At 52.5% G+C, this 19,788-nt stretch overlaps 6 protein-coding genes across 9 annotated transcripts; 3 read left to right on the forward strand and 3 right to left on the reverse strand.

Annotated features, from left to right (window-relative positions):
- Nucleotides 1-1,217: 1,217 nt before the first annotated feature.
- LOC9647210 lies at nucleotides 1,218-4,079 on the reverse strand. The gene is made up of 15 exons (XM_002981217.2): nucleotides 3,888-4,079; nucleotides 3,677-3,808; nucleotides 3,559-3,618; nucleotides 3,399-3,500; nucleotides 3,269-3,343; nucleotides 3,091-3,209; nucleotides 2,917-3,018; nucleotides 2,732-2,851; nucleotides 2,606-2,671; nucleotides 2,477-2,543; nucleotides 2,348-2,401; nucleotides 2,202-2,297; nucleotides 2,127-2,153; nucleotides 2,019-2,054; nucleotides 1,218-1,938 (listed from the first exon to the last, which is right to left on the reverse strand). The coding sequence occupies exons 1-15, from the start codon at nucleotides 3,888-3,890 to the stop codon at nucleotides 1,825-1,827; spliced, it is 1,173 nt and encodes a 390-aa protein (XP_002981263.2). The 5' UTR covers nucleotides 3,891-4,079; the 3' UTR covers nucleotides 1,218-1,824.
- A 32-nt stretch (nucleotides 4,080-4,111) lies between these two features.
- Nucleotides 4,112-6,334, forward strand: LOC9647211 (3-deoxy-manno-octulosonate cytidylyltransferase, mitochondrial). Of its 2 annotated transcripts, XM_024685952.1 has the most exons (9): nucleotides 4,113-4,462; nucleotides 4,514-4,559; nucleotides 4,618-4,704; nucleotides 4,758-4,882; nucleotides 4,930-5,069; nucleotides 5,133-5,184; nucleotides 5,246-5,356; nucleotides 5,411-5,537; nucleotides 5,614-6,334. In XM_024685952.1, exons 1-8 carry the CDS (start codon nucleotides 4,256-4,258, stop codon nucleotides 5,501-5,503), a joined length of 861 nt encoding a protein of 286 aa, XP_024541720.1. In that variant the 5' UTR covers nucleotides 4,113-4,255; the 3' UTR covers nucleotides 5,504-5,537; nucleotides 5,614-6,334. The 2 variants fall into 2 exon arrangements, with proteins under 2 accessions (XP_024541721.1, XP_024541720.1); XM_024685953.1 differs by having other exon boundaries at nucleotides 4,112-4,462; nucleotides 5,411-6,334.
- A 141-nt stretch (nucleotides 6,335-6,475) lies between these two features.
- On the forward strand, nucleotides 6,476-7,789 carry LOC9658314 (LRR receptor-like serine/threonine-protein kinase FLS2). The gene has a single exon (XM_002981072.2). The coding sequence runs from the start codon at nucleotides 6,476-6,478 to the stop codon at nucleotides 7,787-7,789; it is 1,314 nt and encodes a 437-aa protein (XP_002981118.2).
- A 128-nt stretch (nucleotides 7,790-7,917) lies between these two features.
- Nucleotides 7,918-8,844, forward strand: LOC9658315 (uncharacterized GPI-anchored protein At3g06035). The gene is made up of 2 exons (XM_002981073.2): nucleotides 7,918-8,080; nucleotides 8,218-8,844. The coding sequence occupies exons 1-2, from the start codon at nucleotides 7,999-8,001 to the stop codon at nucleotides 8,733-8,735; spliced, it is 600 nt and encodes a 199-aa protein (XP_002981119.2). The 5' UTR covers nucleotides 7,918-7,998; the 3' UTR covers nucleotides 8,736-8,844.
- On the reverse strand, nucleotides 8,815-10,382 carry LOC9658316. Of its 3 annotated transcripts, XM_024685955.1 has the most exons (5): nucleotides 10,295-10,382; nucleotides 10,025-10,241; nucleotides 9,900-9,979; nucleotides 9,591-9,830; nucleotides 8,815-9,539 (listed from the first exon to the last, which is right to left on the reverse strand). In XM_024685955.1, exons 1-4 carry the CDS (start codon nucleotides 10,337-10,339, stop codon nucleotides 9,639-9,641), a joined length of 534 nt encoding a protein of 177 aa, XP_024541723.1. In that variant the 5' UTR covers nucleotides 10,340-10,382; the 3' UTR covers nucleotides 8,815-9,539; nucleotides 9,591-9,638. The 3 variants fall into 3 exon arrangements, with proteins under 3 accessions (XP_024541723.1, XP_024541724.1, XP_024541725.1); XM_024685956.1 differs by lacking the exon at nucleotides 8,815-9,539 and having other exon boundaries at nucleotides 9,900-9,973; XM_024685957.1 differs by lacking the exon at nucleotides 8,815-9,539 and having other exon boundaries at nucleotides 9,591-9,843.
- On the reverse strand, nucleotides 8,935-9,615 carry LOC112350267 (trihelix transcription factor ASR3-like). The gene is made up of 2 exons (XM_024686160.1): nucleotides 9,608-9,615; nucleotides 8,935-9,577 (listed from the first exon to the last, which is right to left on the reverse strand). The coding sequence occupies exons 1-2, from the start codon at nucleotides 9,613-9,615 to the stop codon at nucleotides 8,935-8,937; spliced, it is 651 nt and encodes a 216-aa protein (XP_024541928.1).
- Nucleotides 10,383-19,788: the final 9,406 nt, after the last annotated feature.

Below are 19,788 nucleotides of genomic sequence, written 5' to 3' on the forward strand. Positions count from 1 at the left end.
AACGTTCCTCTCGTGGGTCCCGGGCGCCCCGTGAGCTTCTGCCAAGCCAAAGCCACCCCACCACCAGCTTTGCATTTGCATTTACATTTACATTTGTCAAAGAGCAAAACAAGCGCAAAATCACAACACTGATCAATCATGGCATTCATGAATGGAACTTCGCTCTTTTGCTGTTATAAAAAGTTGGTGGCCTATTTAATGAGGGGCTTGACATGCCATGGCATGGTATATACAAGATACAGAGCATGGATTCCAGCAGCTAGTGGTCCATTCCATTCCAGAAAGGGCGAAGAAAGGATCACAGGGTCTCCCCTCCTCTCAACTTGTGCTGAACATTTTCTTAAATGCTGGGTGAGTAAGCCTGTGAGTAAGTGAGTGATCTGCACGATTCAGGAGGCAGCAGCAGCAGCAAGCAGGGCAGCAGCAGCACTTTTGCTTCTTTGCTGATTTGATTTGAAATGATGATGATGGAGTGACACCATATATATATATGTATATATATATGTATACTAGTAGCCATGGAGGAAGTGCTTGTTTGTGGACCCCTCTTCCTGAATCACTGCCCGTCCCGTTTCTATCATCACTCGTTGGAAGCAAAAGCATTTGAATTGAAGCGAGAGTCTATGTGTATGTGTGTGTCATTCCACTGAGAGCAGCTGCCCTTTATAAGTTTTTGGGGAGACTTGCTGGGGACTTGCTTTCTGCTGCTGCTGCTGCTGCTGCTGTTGCTGGGCTGCTGAGCACTGCTGATGCTGTGTTGGCGGTGTCGGTGTCTGTATGTGTGCTGTGCGGTGTGGTTTGTTGTTGCTATGCTTTCATAAATCACGGGTAAGAAAACAAACAAGCAATCCGCCCTGCAACAACTGCTGCAACAGCAACAGCTGCTCCTCTATGTAAAGTGCACCTCTATTACAGCTCCTCTTTACATTCCAACCAAAGAGTGGAGAAAAGAGTGTATAATTGTATGCATGGCACTGCATGGCAGGCATCACACCATACAAACAAACAAACCATCGATTTATCTCATCACGGGGTCCTCTCGCCTAGTAATTATCCATGATCCACTACAAACAACGACACAAACAAGAGCAAGATATCATCTTATAAGCCAAGCTTTAAATTAATTTAGTCCACCTTCGTCTGTCTTCTCTCTCTCCGATTGTTTGACCGCATTTACTAGTGTTCCTAGTGTCTGTGAGCTAGTGTCTGCGAGCGACTTCACTTTATAAATTTTTTTCTAGAACCCAGCAAGGTACATAGAATATTCTGGCCCTTGAGGCCAGTGCCAAGGATGGATCATGGATGGATGGAGGGAGCTCTTAGAAACTGTACCGCAACCAAGTAGCCGAGAAGGAATGATATGATGACCCGCAAGAACTCAAGCGTGGTGTGTTGGCCACTGGCTAGCTAGCTAGGCTAGCTAACTTATTCTTTAAACTTGAAAGTGGAAATGGATCGATCGAGATGGATGCATGGATGAGTGGATGGATGGATGAATGGATCGAGAGAGATCGATGGCTGCAAGATCCAAGCAAGTGAGCTATACATAAGCTACGCGTACAAACAAACCACCAAAAACGATCAAAGCGTATTGCACGCGACCTGGTGTTATGACAGAGGTGGTGGTACCGTCAGGACGCCGTATGGCTCGACCGATAAGTACCGGACGGACGGAGGAGACTGAGCAAGCACAGGCAGCCCCCGGCGCGTGAGGCCGGACGGACTACGACACTCGTCGATTCGGTCCGTGAGACAAGCTCCCTCCCAAAAAGCATTTGTATTTACCTTTCTTTCCTTGGTGAGCATGGCGCACTAGGATCATTGCTATTGCCTCCGTGACCGCCGGTCGTATGGATCGATCCAGCATTTGTCGTCCTTCACAGCTGCCGTCCACCTCTTCTTGAACAGCCTCATTTCAGCCTGGGCACGCCTTCTTATCTGAAACAAGCAAACGCCCCGAGTAAGTGGCGGAAAGGTAGGCAAGACAAGATTTTTCTTGCACTGCTGCACAGACTCACCTCCTTTCTTGCGTCAACTCCCGACCCAGCAGCCGGCTGCACGACGAAGTACCACGGTCAGCCACAAAAGCAGCGGCGATTCTAAAAGGGAGCGGGCGGGCGACTTACCGGAGGAGTATGGTCGTCGGCGGAGTTCTGCATGAACCAGGTGAGGTTAGACAGACTTTAATACCAGATTCTGACCTTGTTTATGGGGATGACTCCACCACCGAGCGATGGAATGCCGCGGTGTATGAGATACTGAGTGTCGACAACGCCAACATTCCTAGTTGGATCGCCCTGGAAAACGCTCTTGAGAATCACAAACAACCACATTTACTGCGACAGACCTCCGCACAGTAGCCGAGCTTCATATCCATGCCCCATCCATGAACGAGGTCGTTCTAGAGGAGCACAACATTTTCGGAATCAAAATTACTCTCTGGTCCCCCACGAAATTAAATGGCCAGCTGAGGTACCTGAATGAGATGCCAGGCACATCGCCATGCAGAACGACTAAACACGGGAGCCATCATCTCCACCCACCTACATAAACAGCGGACGAATAAAGAAAGTTTATACCAGCAGCTCTCTTACAACGACAGTACCCTGTACATGGAGGTTGTGTACTGTTGTTGCCACAATACTCTCTTCCTCGATTCATGTAGATCCTCCTGGAAACAAGTGAGAAGGCGTGAGTTTTCCACACACCAAGTTCCTGTCCAAATACTCACCGGTGGACCCTCGTCTTCTTGTTCCGGATAGTGATTCGATGATGGACTTCGGACGAAAGGGATGGATCCAAGGCCGGTTGCGATATCTGCAGCCCTTCTTTCCTCACGATTTCGAGGTATCTGGAAGCAAACAAACTCATCACTTGTCTTGAAATCCAAAAGCAAATAATAATCTAGCGAGAAACCTGTCTGCTCGGAAGTGATCCACTCCAAGGTCTTCATCCCACACAAAAATAAACTCGTACGCCGAAACAACATCTGGATGCATGAACCGTTTGGCAAACCACCTGAGCCAAGCAGCACACAAAAACATATTCAAAACAAGAAAGAGTGACTGTGAGCGACAATTGCAAACGAACCACTTTGTCTGGTTGATGGCCACAATATGGATGGCACTGCCGAACCAGGGAAGATCGCTCCAACGATCTACGACACCGTCGTAATGGAACAGCATTATCGTGAAGTTCGTCACCGGAAACTAGAATTCCAAAATAAAAGGTATGGTTCGCTTTGAGCATAAGAAGCCAAGGAACGTACTTTTCGAACGATTTGATCCACGCCTCGTTTCTGCTGGATTCCAGCTGCGATTGCTAACAAGCTTTTTTGCAAGGCCTAGGCAGTCACAAAAAAGAAAGGTACAGTGTTTCATAAAGCAATAGCTTGCTACCTTTTTCTTGGACGATCTCCACAGTGGTTTTAGTTCCATGTCCGACGCTGCCTCTACAATTCCGCGTGGTAGCGCCTCGCTCCCTCGCGGACATCTCTTGCTCTGTAAGGTAAGGCACGCTCCAGCGGGCTGAGAATAAAGGAAAATATTTGATACGTACTCGGCATGCGATCGAGCTGGAGACAAACATGAGCGTGGAGCCATCCCAAATGCCATTGATCTGTAGCCAAAAAGATAAGCAAAAACGCGATTTGGTCGACGATCAGAGCTTTGCTTACGTTGGTGTATTGGTCGCTGACGAGCAAACTACAGAGAAAGAGTGTGATCATGACGAAGGAAACAGTGACCAAGACCGTTCTCGGCTTCCAGACTCTGGCGATGGACTTGGCGCAAGCATCCGGCTCGACCTTCTGGCGATCGATCAATCCAAATGCGAGCACATCAGCGATCCGCTAAGAAAAGAAAAAAGAAAGAAAGTATAGGTCTTGCCATTGCCGCGCCTGGATCGCTCCCCGGATGGATGTAGCAGCAAGAATCCAACGATTAGGGGTCGCGCGAGAGGAGCACACAGCACTGTTGCTGGGCGGTGACCTATCAAGAAGAAAGAAGAAAGAGGAATAAAAGAAAAGAAGCTCCGCCTACTTCAAGACCACCCTCTCACGGCACTTGATCGTCCGTGTCACACACACATACACACATTTTTGCTTTCTTTCTCTCTTCTCTCTCCTTTCTGCTGGCCCGCCCTGCCACGCTGGACGCCAGCTCGGACGCCTAATTTGGGCGCGCTGACTGGATCGCGATCTAGCTCAAGTGGAGTGAGAGATGGGCAATGTCGTGTGATTCGTGGGCGAGCCGCGATGGAAGGCAGCGGCGACAGTGGCAGATCTTGGATGGTGCGGGGTTTGCTGGTATTGGGAGGGGTGGCGGCGGCAGCTATGGCGTGGCGGCGAGGAATGTGGTGGCGGAGCCGGTCGCGCGTCGTTGGGATCATTCCCGCGCGCTATGCTTCCTCGCGCTTCCAAGGCAAGCCCTTGGCTCTCATACTTGGCAAGCCCATGATCCAGGTGAGAGCCTTTAGTTAGATGGATTTGATCTCATGATGCGTGAGGTGATAGAGGACCTGGGAACAAGCCAGGCTCGCGAAGACTCTCGACGCTCTAGGTAGGCAGAAGAGAAACAATGCTTGCAATGCAATTTACTTCTCCTCTCGTGTCCATAGTTGTGGCCACCGACGACGAAAGGATTCGACAATGCTGCGAGGAATTTGGCGCGGAGGTTGTCATGACGTCGGAGAAGTGTCCCAACGGTAGGCCGAGGTCTCTCTTTTGGGTTTGAGGCGATTGAGCAGTGAAACCTTAGGAACCGAGCGCTGCAACGAGGCTGTCAAGAAGCTCAAGCGCAAGTTCGACATCGTCGTCAACATCCAAGGCGATGAGCCGCTTATCGATCCGGATATCATCGACGGGGTGGTGATGGCGTTAAAGGTAGACGCAAAAGAGATGCTTTGCTTTGAATTCATGGCATTCAGCAGGCTTCGCCGGATGCCATGTGTAGCACCGCAGTCACGTCGTTAAAGCCTCAGGATGCCTCGGACACGAACAGGGTCAAGTGCATTGTGGACAAGCAAGGCTATGCCATATATTTCTCCCGAGGTTTGCTACCTTTCAACAAGTATGGAAGAGAAGCAAGGATCCTGTACGTCGTCCTGACCTTTTCGTCTTCTCTGTTTCACAGGAAAGGAGTGGCCAACGACAAGTTTCCTTACTTACTACACCTTGGCATCCAGGTAGCTCTCTCGGTGATGCTGTACTTCCGCGATCTGAATTTCTGTCTGTCTTGCATGGCAGTGCTATGACGCACACTTTTTGTCCATGTATCCCCTGATTGCGCCAACCGCTCTTCAGCTGGAAGAGGATTTGGAGCAGCTCAAAGTCATTGAGAATGGCTATAAAATCAAGGTTCGTTTGCTTCCTGTTCTTGTCTCTAGCGGCGCTTCTGTTTCCTTCCTGCAGGTGATCAAGGTGGATCACGATGCACACGGTGTGGATTCCCCTGGCGACATCGCCAGCATTGAGTCTCTAATGCGGGGGAGGAACATCGCCTAAAGAGAAGCGATAAAGATTTAGATGACAAACAAAGGTAGCTATCTCCTTTCCCTGTCCTTTAGGAATACTCCCCACAGAAATCTCTGCTCGTGCGTAATATTGTCTCGCAGGGCAGCCAGCCACCGCCATCCAGGTCAAGCGTGAAAATGACACCAAACGCTTGTGTGCTTGGACAAGACAAGTTATTGCAGAGCCAGCCAGCCAGCAAAAGTCGTTTGTCCGGCCAGGATAATCGCAGCAGCAGCATTGCAAGTCGGCGCGCAGGGGAAGAGAAAAGAAAAGAATGATCTGATCCCTGCGTCAGACGATTCATAAGCCCTCTTTGTACTTGCGCAGGCAGCCGCGCAATCCTCTCTTGCTATTCTCCACGGCTCGCTGCGACTTTGTGGTGACATGAACCTTTGGCGACGCGCCAGCCAGGCAGCGGCCAGCATACAGGCACACAGTGATAGCAAAGCAGCATGCAGGGATTTTATTCGTCCTCCGCTTTCTCGTCGCTCCCTCCATCTTCTCAGATGATGCAGCGCCACTGGCCATGGACGACGAATGTACCGCAAAGACTCTTGAATGCAATGGAGCAGTGGCCCGTGAGGTGATGAGGTGTTGATGGCGATTTATCTGAGCGAGGCGGCCAGCAGCACTCGCTCGCATTTTACGAGCATTTTTATCTCTCGGACTTCCCTGTGACTTGTGGCTGGCTGGCTGGCTGTGGCTGGCTGCCTCAAACTGGTAGTCAGATAAGATTTTGATCTGTGAGTGAGTGACAGCCAGCTATGTCTGTCTACAAACACGGTGATGCGTGTTGATCCAATCACTTCTCCCATTCATTTCTCTTTCTCCTTGTCCGGTAGTTGTCTAGCAACAAGCACTAGCGAGCAAAGCATCTGCATTTGCTACTGGGCGGACCGGACGCCACAACTCACGGGTGAGTAGGGCTAGCGGCGAGCTTGGCAAAGGAACTAGAACACAGGAATGCTGGCCGGGACGAAGAACAAGAGTCGCGAGAGGAAGATGGTGGCACTGGGCTTAGTTCTAGAATCGGTGATGTTGCTCAGCATCGCCACGTCGTGCGCCGCCAAGACAGCCGCAGTGGACATCCAAGCGCTGCAGCAGATCAAGTCGTCCATCGACCCATCCACGCTGCATTCCTCGTCGTGCCTGGGCAGCTGGGACTTCTCGCACGATCCCTGCGACGCTACCTCATCCACATCCTTCGTCTGCGGCATCCGCTGCGACGAGGAACTGCAAGAGGAGGGCGCCTCGACCCGGCCTCCAAGGCGAGTGACGAGCATCGTGCTCGACGGCTATGGCTACCGCGGCTTCCTCTCGCCCTTCGTCGGCAACCTCTCTGCATTGCAGGCGCTGGACGTGTCCGGGAATGCTCTATCCGGGGCGCTGCCGGCGTCGCTGGGGAAGCTGGCACGCCTCCGCCGCCTGGACGTGAGCGGCAACGCCTTCTCGGGTGGCATCCCGGAGTCACTGGGCGAGCTACGCTCCCTCGAGCACCTGGGCCTGGCGCGCAATGCGCTGTCCGGCACCATCCCGGCCTCGCTTTCCCGCCTCTCGTCCCTGCGCCGTCTCGACCTCTACTCCAATCTCCTGTCGGGCGAGCTCCCCATCGCCATGCCCGCCATGTCCAGCCTCTTGTACCTCGACGCCAGCAGCAACAGGATCACAGGGTCGTTCCCGGGCCGCTTGCCGCCATCGCTCGTCCGCCTCTCCCTCCGCGACAACCGCCTGTCGGGACAGCTGCCCTCCAACTTGGGCGACATGGCGGCCCTCGAGGTGCTGGACGTGAGCCGCAACGGGCTGTGGGGCGCCCTCCCCGACTCCATCTTCCTCCATCCCTCGCTCCAGCAGGTGAATGTGGCGGGCAACGCGTTCCAGTGGATCCAGACGCCCGGCCTGGCGGCGATGCCGCTGGTGGTGCTGGGCAGCAAGATGGTGGCGCTGGATGCCAGCCACAACAGGCTGCGCGGGCCGCTGCCGCCATTTCTGGCGGAGCTGCCGCGCCTGTCGTCGCTATCGCTCACTGGCAACATGCTGGGCGGTACCATCCCGCTCCAGTACGCGATCAAGGCGGTGGAGTCGGCGGTGGGCATCCAGCCACTGCGGCGGCTCTTCCTGGATGGGAATTTGCTGGTGGGGGCACTCCCGTTTCCCTTCCTCACCTGGTCGCCCTCCGCCACCCTCATTTCTGCAAGCTTTGCTAACAATTGTCTCCATAGCTGCCCACCAAGCCTCCCCTTCTGTGGAGCTCAAAGGCCGGCCACCCAATGTAGCTAGAGCTACCTAGTAGTATACTTTTTTACTTCTTCCAAGTTACCACCACCACCACCACCACCCGGCCGCCACCACTGCGCCACCACCGTCGCCACCGTGGATGTTGTAATTTTTCTAACAGGAATCGAACACCTCTCCTGTGTCGCGGCTACCTACGATATAGTGTAGTCTTGTCGGTGGTGGACGTCCGTCGCGCGCGGAGAGATCCATTCATGGCGCTTGCATCACCTGCATTGGCGCTTCCCCTGCTGCTGCTCGCTTCTTCGTTGGCGCTGCTGAGAGTTCGCTCGGACGGTAAGTTCTTCCTGTCAAGCTCTAGATCTGCTCGCTACTTCTTGCAATACGCCCTCTTTCTACCGCTAGAAGAGCTCAAACTTGGGTGTTTTGGTCTCATGCCTCCTGGATGATATGGATGATCGCGTAATGCGCAGATGCGGTGGAGAGCCAGCTTCTCAACGACATCAACATGTACCGGAGCAACTTGGGGGCGCCTCTCCTGTCGCCCAACCCGGGAGCTTCGTGTCTGGCGGACAAGTTGGCTGACCACTTCCAGCACACGCCATGCGACAACGTAACCGAGGCACAGACATCCCCGGGCCTCACGCCCGATTTCCCCGACTACCCCTCCATGCTCGCTGACTGCCGCCTCGACCTCGCCAACACCACCGGAGGCCAGGTCCTCGTCGACTGCATCCCCGCCTCCTCTGACGCTGCCGGCACGGCCTTCCAAAACTTCACGCGCTCGCAAGAGTACCAGAGGTTCATCAACTCGTCCGAGTTTTCCTCCATTGGAATCGCCAACGAAGACGCCTGGTTCGTTCTAGTTCTGGGAACCAAGGCTAGCAACGCCAATTTCAACCAGTCATCGGCGGCCGCAGCAGGAGCACAGCTACTGTCGATCGTGCCGATTATTGCCGTGGTTGGGGCAGCTCTCCTGTCTCTCTCGTGATTGGAATACACTCGTCCAATCTTGTTATTGTAATCTAAGCTATAGAGCGAGCGTAGAAGACGGTTAGTGATTCTGGTGATGACGAAAGAACGAACCTGTTTAGCTTTTAGTGTTGTTTGGTGATCCATCGCCACCTTTCTCAGGGTGGTGGAACATCTTGCCGTGTGTTTGTTTATACCTGCCGGAATAGACCGATGTATCAGCTGCCAGAGACGCTGATGTGGTTGTTGCTGTTGTCTTTGCTGCTGCTGGTGCTAGATTTGATCTTCTTGTGGGGCACTCCAAGCCCTGTAGTAGCTGTGGCTGATGGCGGAGTCGTCGCACAAGCAGCAATGGCCAGAGCTGTCTCAACCGCGCTCATGTTGTTGCTGTTGGTGTTGGTGGCGGTGTAGCTTTGTCTTTGTCGTTGGTGATGATCCTCCGCCACCATCAACTTGGACCGGGTGCCATAGAAGCTCTCGAGTAGATCAATCAGCCGGGTGTCAAACAGGGCGGGCAGCTTGTTTTGCTTCTTCTGCTCCTTGGTGAGGCATGTGTAGGGAGTTGCCTTGACGCTGCGGTGCCATTCTTTGATCGTCTTGAAGTCGGACAGCAGATTGTCCCACTTCCCCCTGCACTGGTCCAGGTCCCGGTCCATGATCCCATTTTCCCGCAGAAACTCCACCACCTTGACCCATTTGTCCACCGCGCTCTCGAACTTGCTGCTCTTGCTGCTCTCGGTCCTCTCCCACTCGTCCTTTTTGGCTTGCACCAGCAGCAGCACCTCGTGAATGTTCCAGTTCCTCGATCGCTTGCGCTTCTCGGCTGCTGCAAACAACGGTGTAAGCACCACAAGCCAAATCCTCAACAGCTCACCTCCACAACTTATTTACGTGTTCATGAGTGACTAGGGAGAGAGTTTCACTACTTAGCGCTACTAAAATGTTGCCAGTCTAGCAGTGGTAGAATTTCTAGCAAGTATATTAGAGCCGCTGCAAGCAGCAAGCCCAAAGCAAGAGCTGTCAAGACCTTGCCAATGTACTCACTTGAGAATTCTGGCCTGGAGCCTCGGGGAACTTTGCCTCCGGGATAAAACTCGGCAATCAAGTCGTGCATCTGTTGGTAGCAGCTTAAGTGCGCAAGTTAAGAAGCCAAAGGGAAAACGAAGAAGAAGTTTGGACTTACTTTGGCATGTTGCGGGACAGGATTGTCATCGAGTGCGCTTTTAGTGTCTTGAGCGGCATCTATCTCCTTGTGCCCTGGATCTATTCGAGCTTGTTAGTTTTGTCAAGGAAGGAGCGGTAACTGACCTTGGACAAGTTTTAGTTTCCAGTTATCGCCATAGACGACGAGCTCCGCGTCGGGGCCAAACTCCACGGGCTCTTCGTTCTCCTTGAACGCCGCAATGCAAAGGATGTGGTGCGCAGCTTCGCCTAGCTTGCTTCGAATTCGCCGCACGGCAAATCCCGCCTTGGTCCCAGCAGCAAATCGCCATGTCTGCCCGTTTGACCCAAACACCTCGACGTACTGCCAATGCCAAGCAAACGGCGATGACTTGATGAATATAGAGAGATGATTACCGCCGGCGATCCTCCTCCGGATGAAGTGGTGGTGTGCTCGGGCATCCCTTGGTGTTCTAAGACGGAACCCAAAAATTTGCTACCTAGTTGGGGGCCCTAAAAAGGAGTAAAAGGAGTTAGACGAATATTCTAGCCTTTAACCGCGCTGATATTCAACCATGAATGGCCTGCGTTACCGTGAAGTCTGCCGATGGTAGGGTTCTGGGCGAGGAAAGATTCAATCCGCAAGAGCCAAGGAAGGTGGTGCTCCAGGTCTATGGGTCTGGATGTCTTACGGGCATGCATTTCTGGACGAGAGTGTGGAGGCCGGCAAATACATCTACGAACTAGGTGAATGTGAAAGCATCGATTTTGCGTGGCTATGGCGTTGCACTGACTATTTGTTTCTGTGACAGTGCCTCCTCTAACAACACTTCATGCTGTAGCATGTAGGCCCTTTTTTGAACGAATTTCTGGTAGGTGCTATGATCTTATCTTATCCTTCGAGTGTTTGCGTGGCCTGTGTGTATAGCTCGTCGGTGTGTTTATGATGCGGCTGGTTTTTGTTGATAAGTGTACGAAGGGAATTTCGTTGGTTAATGTTTTTACTCTAAATTGTTCTCAATGTTGTGACTGCTGATACGTCAGTTGGGTTCACAAAGTGTACTTGTTTTAGTATTTTATTGGGGGCCATGGTTTTTCACATGATAAGTGTGCACCTGTTTCTGCAGTTGCTACCGCTGCTGCTCCTGTTGTCCCTGCTGGCAAGTATCTTGTCTTGCTCCTAAGGACGTTCGTCATTTAGTTGCCTGGGTGGGTTAATTTCTAAGCGTTGTTGCTGTGGGAATGCAGATGCTATTCGACAATTGACTGAGTTTTGGAGAAAGTGTCAGACAAGTAGGCCGGAGCCTGGTGGACATGTGGTGAGTTTTGAACAAGATGAGCATTGGAGCGCCATGCTGGAATGGTATCTATGTGCGTAAGTGCTTTAAGGCCTTCCGGGAAAGAGCGCTGGCTGCATGGGAGGGCTCACATGTTCACGTAACTGGGCCACCATGGATAGGCAAGTCGATGTTCCTGTGGTACATGATCATGGAGGCTGCTGCTGGAAACCTCCCCTAACACATGCACGCCCAGGAGCAGCTACACTCACGACTGAAAGCCAGGTTCAAACGGCTACTAGTTTATTTTCTCTATTCTAGGCATATACTGGCGGTTAGAACCGCCAACAGGAGAGTGGTTTTGAGAGACCCCAGCGCAGCTAGGGTTCCCCATCTCCTTTCCCATTCCATTGTACTTCAAGACTCCTGAATCGCATCCCCTATTTGCATTATCTTTGACTTGAGTCTCTCTCCCCGCCGATCCACCACTTCTTTCACCCCTCCTCAGCTGGCGACCTCTGGAGATCAGGCGCCAGTTCTCAGATCGAGTTCTAGCAGTAGCAGCATTCTCATCCATCTCACATTTTCCCATTGAACATTTGGCGACCACGGTGGGATGGATCGCTGAGAGAGATCAAGGAACGAGAACCCGGTAACTATTTGCATTTTTCGAAATTTTCTTGTTTGCAGAGATTCAAGAACTTCAAGAACCACTCTTTCTCTCCACATCGAGTATGCCACCACCAACATGGGTACCCGGAACACGCCTTGCTGCAGCGACCACTAGAGGAAGAAAACTACACCAGCAAATTTTCGAAGAAATTAAAGATCTTTCAACGAGACCTCCTAGCGCTCTATCCGAACGAGGAGAAGAAGACCTTTGCGATCAACCCCAACATCAGCACCGAACTCTTCACCGGCCAGCACCGAGGAACCGACAGCAAGCCCGAGCATCTCCTCCGAGATCTTCTCCGACCAGCAATCTGAGAGCCCAACTCCGAATTCGAGCAGAAGAACACCGGCTGCAAGCCAGAGAACTCGCCGGCAGAGCCTCCGAACTCTTCTCCGACAACAACTCTGCTTTACCGACCAGACAACAGAACAGCAAGAATTCCGGCAACAGATCTTCCCGACCAACGCTTCTTCCACACATCAGCCGCACGTTTTCCTACGACGAGCCTCCGACACTCTATCCCGGCATCGCCCAAGTCACCGAAGGAAAGCTCCCGAATGCACCAACAATCTTCCGACAGACTCTCCGACTGAGCGCCCAAACCAGCACCGAAGACATCATCCGACGACGACACGACGCTAATCTCCACGCTGCCAAGACTCTGTTCGACCACGCCATCGAGTACGCTGGCCTAGAGACCATTGACGACGAAATTGGGTCTGATCACCCCAACCAGTCCGACTATCCGAAACTCTTCGTCGAGCTTCATCTCGGCACCGGCACCTGGAAGACCAGCCTGCACTCAGCACCTCGTCACGACAAATCGATTGGAAACTCCACCAACAAGCCCAAGCCGAAGAAAGAAACGAAGAAGAAACTCCTGGAGTACGACTGCTACCCACTTCTGGACGAGTTTTCCTCTGAGTGCCCGAACACCAGCCCGGACAACATCCAGACAACTTCTTCGACCGACCTGCATGACAGCTCTCCAATCACTGCTACACCGAATCAGTCAACTCCCCGACGAGCTCCAAGAAATCATCCGGCAGAAGACTCGCGACCTTCTTCCGGCAACACACTTTGTTCAATTGACTGATGGCATCCTCCTACTAGCATAGTAACCCTTAGAAGATTCTACAATAGAAGACTAGCTTCGAAGCTGCAGGCCCGAAGATATTTCCGGAGCCTTGAGATTATCGTCGACACCGATTCGACATTCAGCCAGATACCCGACAACATCACCGACAACCAAGTTAAGAGTTTGATGAAGACCTTCATCCCCGAGATACCAACATCCAAGATAATTTTAGTGTACAAGAACCCACGGCCGTAGAGAGCCGCATGAACAAACCGAGGAAAGCAGCCAGCAAACAACAAGAAGACACCGAAAGACTTCAACGATACCTCCAGCGAGAGTTGAAGAGACTAGAGAAAGAGAGAAAAGAAAAAGCCACCCAGTGGTCCCACTTTGTACAAGTTTCTGAAAGAGAAAGGTACATTACTGATGAATTGTTTCCCAAAATTGCAGCCGGCGAAGATGCCGGAAGGGTTTTAGAAGGCTACCAGAATTTTAGGACACCACCTGCTTCTCCGACTGCAGCACCGGAGAACCCGCCAGAAACCCAGCCAGAAGTTCAGCACACTCCCCAGCACAGCTTCCACAATCCACTCTTCCAAGGACAGACCGACCCAAGAACTTATTTCTCCTGGACTGTACCGACAGCTTCACCAGCAGTCCTCGGCACATTGTTTTCGACACCAGTATCAGCTTCTACCTCGACCACACCGTTCGCCTCCGCACCGGACTTCTATAATTTCCAGCAACAACCAGACTCCCCGAAGCTCAACTCAGTCGAATACGGCCTCCGACCTATATACATTGTCGACCCAGACGATCGACCAGCACATCACCAGCAATACGAGTTCGGCCAATCCTCCGAATACACACTCAACCAACTTTTTGACCAGGCGTTCAGCAGACCCCACCAACAACCAGAACCAGACATCAATCTTCAGCAACCAGACTTACAGGTAATACTCCGACAATCCTCTCCGGAGACCTTGCTGCAGCCTGCCGAAGAACCTCTGCTACCATCAACATCAACACTGCCACCACAAAACACTCCAACAACTGCTCCGTCAAACGTCCCGCCAAACGCTCCACCGAACACTCTGCCACACAGTCTACCAGACATTCCCCCAGACATCATCACCATGACAATGGTACTCCCCAACACGGTCATCGGCAAGCTTGTCACCTACCCACAATTCAAAGGGAAGAAGACCGAAGATCCAGAAAAGCACGTCATTCGCTTCAAGGAGGCTGCCCGAGTCAACGGCCAGCAAGACAACCTCGCATTCCTCTTTGGCTGCACCCTCAAAGGACGCGCCGGAGAATGGCTCCAGACGACCGACTCGAAACTCACCTTCGACGAGCTTACCAAAGCCTTCACCGACCACTTTAAGTCAGCACTCAGCCAATCAGAGAAGCTTCAGAAGATACAGAACATCAAGATGCGTACTGGTGAAACTCTCGAAGAATACACCGAACGCTTCACCAAACACGCCAACCGCTGCAAGAGCTCTTCTACTGACATACTTTTATACCAATGGTACATGCAGGGACTAGCTTCACACTTGAAGAAAGCTGCCACCAAAATCGACACCAGCGATTACAAGACTCTTTCCAAAGACTTGAAAGAAGTTCAAATCCGCCGACAAACTGCCCGAGTTGATGAACCGGAAGACTTCGACTCCGAGGAAGATGAGGACGACCTCCTCGACAGCCTCACCGGCAAGTCAAAGGACAAAGTCGGCATCCGAAAGATCCAGAAGCTCCTCACCAAATTCACTGCATCCAGCGACAAATCCGATGTCCGAACCGGCGTCTGGTGCACAAAATGCAAGAATGAAGGACACTCAGCCACCGACTGCAAACTCCAGCTCGTTAAGTGTCAAATCTGCGGGAAAGACAACCATGACGCCAAGACATGCAGATTCCGTAGCCAACCTGAAGTCCGACAAATCTCCAATTTCCCCCGGAGACCTCCCCGACAGCCTGAGTATTCGACCCAATATCCGGCCGCACCTCCAAACAACTGGAGACCGCCCCGGAACAACTACCTGCCGCGACAATGGAACGCACCACCGAGATTCAACAACAACTACAACAACCGACCCTACTACAATGACCGATACCAACAACCCGACAACCGGCCATACCAACAATACCGACAAAACCAGATGGACTACAACAACAGCCAAGCCTATCCACGCTACCAGAATCAAGGGTATCAAGGCTACAACCGATATCAAGGCTATCAAGACCAGAGATATCAAGGCAACTACAACAGCCGCCCATGGCAACCCCGAATCCCAGACCAGCCCGGCCCTCCAAGACTCGGACCACCGCCGCCTAGACAGCCAGACCAACAGCAACAGCAACCACCGGCAACCAGACTCATCGAAGCCGACGAACTCCCATTTCCCGAAGAAGACCCAGAACCACAAGTTCTGGCAGTCCAGACTCGAGCACAACTTCGAGCACAGCACCAACAACAACCGGATAAAGACTCAAACACCGAAGATGACACGAGCTCAGAGCGCTCGAAACAAACCCCGGAGTGGAAGAAACGCCGACAGCTAGCTGCCAAAGTACAAAAGCACCTTACTCAACAGCCACCCGAACTAGTCATCCTCGACTCCGAAGACGAAGAACAGCCCGAGTCAAGCACACAGCAACCGAGAAACCAGCCGACAGCTTCACCGGCACAACTTTTGGCCAACTCGATTGGAGATACAACTGTCGCTGAATCCATCCTCACCCAGAACATCCAGATCACTGTTGGCCAACTTCTGAAGATCGCTCCATATCTCGTCAACCAACTGGTAAGTCTGACTAATCCTCTGGACACACCTCCAATGGACGCCCCAGCACTGAATACCAGTAAGGACACTGTTGACGCCTTTCAAGCTGAGATACAACCCGGAGACTGCGACAATGAAGTTCCAACCATCGACCTCCGAATCGGCCGACACCAAGTCCGAGGAGCCATGCTTGATGGCGGCTATGGCGTCAACATCATCGAAGAGAGTCTTGTCCGACAAATCAACCTCGGTCCAGTTGAGCCAGCACCGTTTAACGTCCGAATGGCCGACCACCGATCAGTCCGACCCCGAGGAATTATCCGGAATGTCATCACCAATATCAGAGGCATCAGAGTTCCAGTCAACTATGTCATCCTCAAGCTTCCGAAGAACTCCGACGGCTATGCAGTCCTCCTCGGACGCCCGTGGCTCAAACACGCTCGAGCAATGCACAACTGGTCGACCAACCAGATCTTTCTCCAAGGCCCGCAAGGTCCAGTAACAGTCTCGACAAACTCGTCGAAACACCTTCCGACGAACATACGACCGGTCGACCTCGAAGACTATGACCTCGAAACCGGCCTCGACGACTATGAAGAACAGCAAATACTCCAAGCCTACCCCGACCTCGAACCCCTCGCCGAAATCGACATCTTTAGAGTAGCAGCCGACTTCAGCCGAGAGCGACCCCAGCTTACCGAAGCATTGAAGAACCCGACAACCAGAGACACCACCATCGCCACTCAGCCAGCATTCATTGTCGACTCCGACCAGAAAGTCGCCTATGTCCCGACAATACCGACCAACCAACCTCTCGAGAAGATCAACCTTGCCACCGACCAGAATCAGCATCACATCATCCTCGCCAAAGACATCTCTGAGAGTTTCCGGAACAAAGGCCTGAGACTCCTCCAGAAGAAAAAGCACTTGTTTGCTTGGAGCTACAAAGACCTGAAAGGAGTCTCACCGGACTTATGTCTCCACACCATCACCCTCCTCCCGGATGCCCGGCCGAAGCGACAGGCACCTTACCGGATGAACCCAAACCTCATGGAGCAAGTCAAGAAGGAGCTCGACAAACTCCTCGAAGTCGAATACATCTACCCGATCCAGAATCCGATCTGGTTGTCTCCTCTGGTCGTTGTGCCGAAGAAAAACGGCAAGCTCCGAATCTGCGTCAACTACAAGCAGCTCAACGACGTCACCAACAAAGATATCTTCCCGATACCCTTCACCGACGAAGTTCTTGACGCAGTCGCCGGACACGAAATGTACTCCTTCCTCGACGGATTTTCCGGCTACAATCAGATCACCATCGCCCAAGAAGACCAGCACAAGACAGCATTCATCAGCCCATGGGGAGCATACGCCTACCGAAGAATGCCTTTCGGCCTCTGCAATGCACCCTTTACTTTCCAACGACTCGTCACCAACACCTTCCGAGACTACCTCACCGACTTCATGCGAGTCTTCATGGACGACTTCAGTGTCTTCAGCTCCGAAGACTGCCATCTCGAATGCCTCGAGAAATGCCTCGAGAAGTGCGAAGAAAACAACATCGCCCTCAACCCCGAGAAATGTGCCTTCTTCGTCAAGTCCGGAGTACTTCTCGGCCACATTGTCTGCAAAGATGGCATACTCATCGACAAAGACAAAGTCGAAGTCATACTTCAGCTCGACCCACCAAAGAACCAGAAGGACCTTCGAAGATTTCTCGGCAAGATCGGATACCACCGAAGATTCATCCACAAGTACGCTGACATCGCCAAACCTCTCACCGATGGCCTCCGGCTCGACGCCCAGTGGATCTGGTCGGACACTCAGCAGACAGCATTTGACAACCTCAAGCTCAAGCTCACTACCGCACCAATACTCGCCAAACCAGATTGGACCAAAGAGTTCCATATCCATGTCGACACCTCTGACATCGGCACCGGCACAGTGCTTAGCCAAGCCCAGAGAGACAACCGAGACCAGCCGATTTACTACGCAAGCAGACTACTCACCTCGACAGAACGCAACTACACCACCACCGAGAAAGAAGCCCTCGGCATGGTATACGCCCTCCAGAAGTTTCGGCACTACATTCTTTCGAGCAAAGTCATCATCTTCGTTGACCACAAGGCCCTCCTTTACCTCATCAACAAGCCCATACTCTCCGGCCGAATTTCCAGATGGTTCCTTCTACTCCAAGAGTACAACTTTGAAATCGTCCACAAGCCCGGCCGACAGCATGAACAGGCCGACTTCCTCAGCCGCATCACCACAGGAGAATCGCCCGATCGACTCGCCGACGATTTGCCCGACTCCAACCTTTTCCGAATTTCAGTACCAGCAACATGGCTCGACGACATCTTCGCCTACCTCAGCTCAGCAAAAGTCCCAGCTCAACATACAACACCAGACCAGAGAAAAACTTTTGTCTCGAAAACCCGCCGGTACTCCATCATCGGCGGCAGCCTTTACAAACTCGGCATCGACAACATACTTAGACGATGCATCAAAGTTCCAGAGACCCTCCGGATTATAAACGAAGCACATTCTGGACCGTCCGGCGGCCACTTCGCCTCCGACACAACCGTCCGGAAGATTCTCCAGTCAGGACTCTGGTGGCCGACAATGTGGCGAGACACCGAAGACTTCTGCCGGAAATGTGACACCTGCCAGAGGAATCGACTTCCGCCGAAAACTCAGAGTCAACCGCTCAACCCAACCTTCCCGGTCGCGCCTTTCCAGAGATGGGGGCTCGACTTCGTCGGACCCCAAATCACCACAGCCCGGAAGAACCAGTACATCATTGTCGCCACCGACTATGCCACCAAATGGGCCGAAGCAGCTCCCCTCAAGCAAGCAACCGCCAAGGCAACAGCCAAGTTCATCTACGAGAACATCATCACCCGCTTTGGAACACCACTCGAACTCGTCACCGACCGCGGCAGCCACTTCATCAACGAAACCATCACACACCTTACCGAAGAGTTCCAGATCCGACACAAAACATCAACGCCCTACTACCCGCAAGGCAATGGCCAAGCCGAAGCCACCAACAAGACGCTCAAGACAATTCTCAAGAAAGTCATCAGCGATTCTGGCAAAGATTGGGACGAGAAACTCGGAGACGTTCTCTGGGCCTACCGGACAGCATACAAGATCACCACCGACATGACACCGTTCAAGCTCGCCTTTGGAATAGAAGCCATAACACCAATCGAGTTCATCATTCCTAGCATGCGTGTCGCGGTGAAGTACGACCTGGATCCCCGGCACATCTTCCGGCAACGACTGCTCGAACTCGAGAAACTCGACGAGCTCCGACTCAACGCCTTGTGGACCCTCCACACCATCCAGAAGCAAAGAAAAGCCCGGCACGACCGAAGACTCGCTCGAAACAAGACTCCGAAGTACTCTCCCGGCGATCATGTACTCTGGTATCGAGGACCAATCACTCAGCTCGGCAACAAGCTCAAAACCAAGTGGCAAGGACCTTTCATCATCACCGAACTCTACCCCAACTCGACAGCGAACGTCGCCACCCTCGCTGGAGACTTCACCGAAACTGTCAACCTCAACAAGCTCCGACCATACTACGTAGACCTCTGCAACATCCAGACCACATTTCAGCAACACTTCCGACCGCAACTCATCACCGGAACCGAGAGATTCCCCGAACACTCTCCCGGCCACTCGAACCGAACACTCGACACCAGCCGTCCGTATCGAGAAGCAACACCAGATGATACCACAATGAGCATCATCGACAATCAGCAAGCCTTGTGGCATCAACAATGGCCAACACGCTACTCAGAAACCATCACCACCAACTTCTCCTGGACAACCCTTCAGTTGCCACTCAATTTGGCACAAAACGCTGAGTCCCAAGCTACCGTCCGATCAACTCCACGAGATCAGATCTGCACCGTCCAACAGCGCTCAATCTCAGCCGCCAGATCATCATCTCCACAACAGATCACAGCCCTCAGATCTTGCCACGCAATCGCCACCGTTCAAACTAAACCCCACCAAGTTTCACAGGACACAAACCTAAGTCGCCAACAGCAGCTCGCCAGCACCCTTTCCAGCGCGCCACCAGCTCC

Source organism: Selaginella moellendorffii, unplaced genomic scaffold, assembly GCF_000143415.4.
Source record: "Selaginella moellendorffii unplaced genomic scaffold, v1.0 SELMOscaffold_47, whole genome shotgun sequence".
Classification (NCBI taxonomy): Eukaryota; Viridiplantae; Streptophyta; class Lycopodiopsida; order Selaginellales; family Selaginellaceae; genus Selaginella; species Selaginella moellendorffii.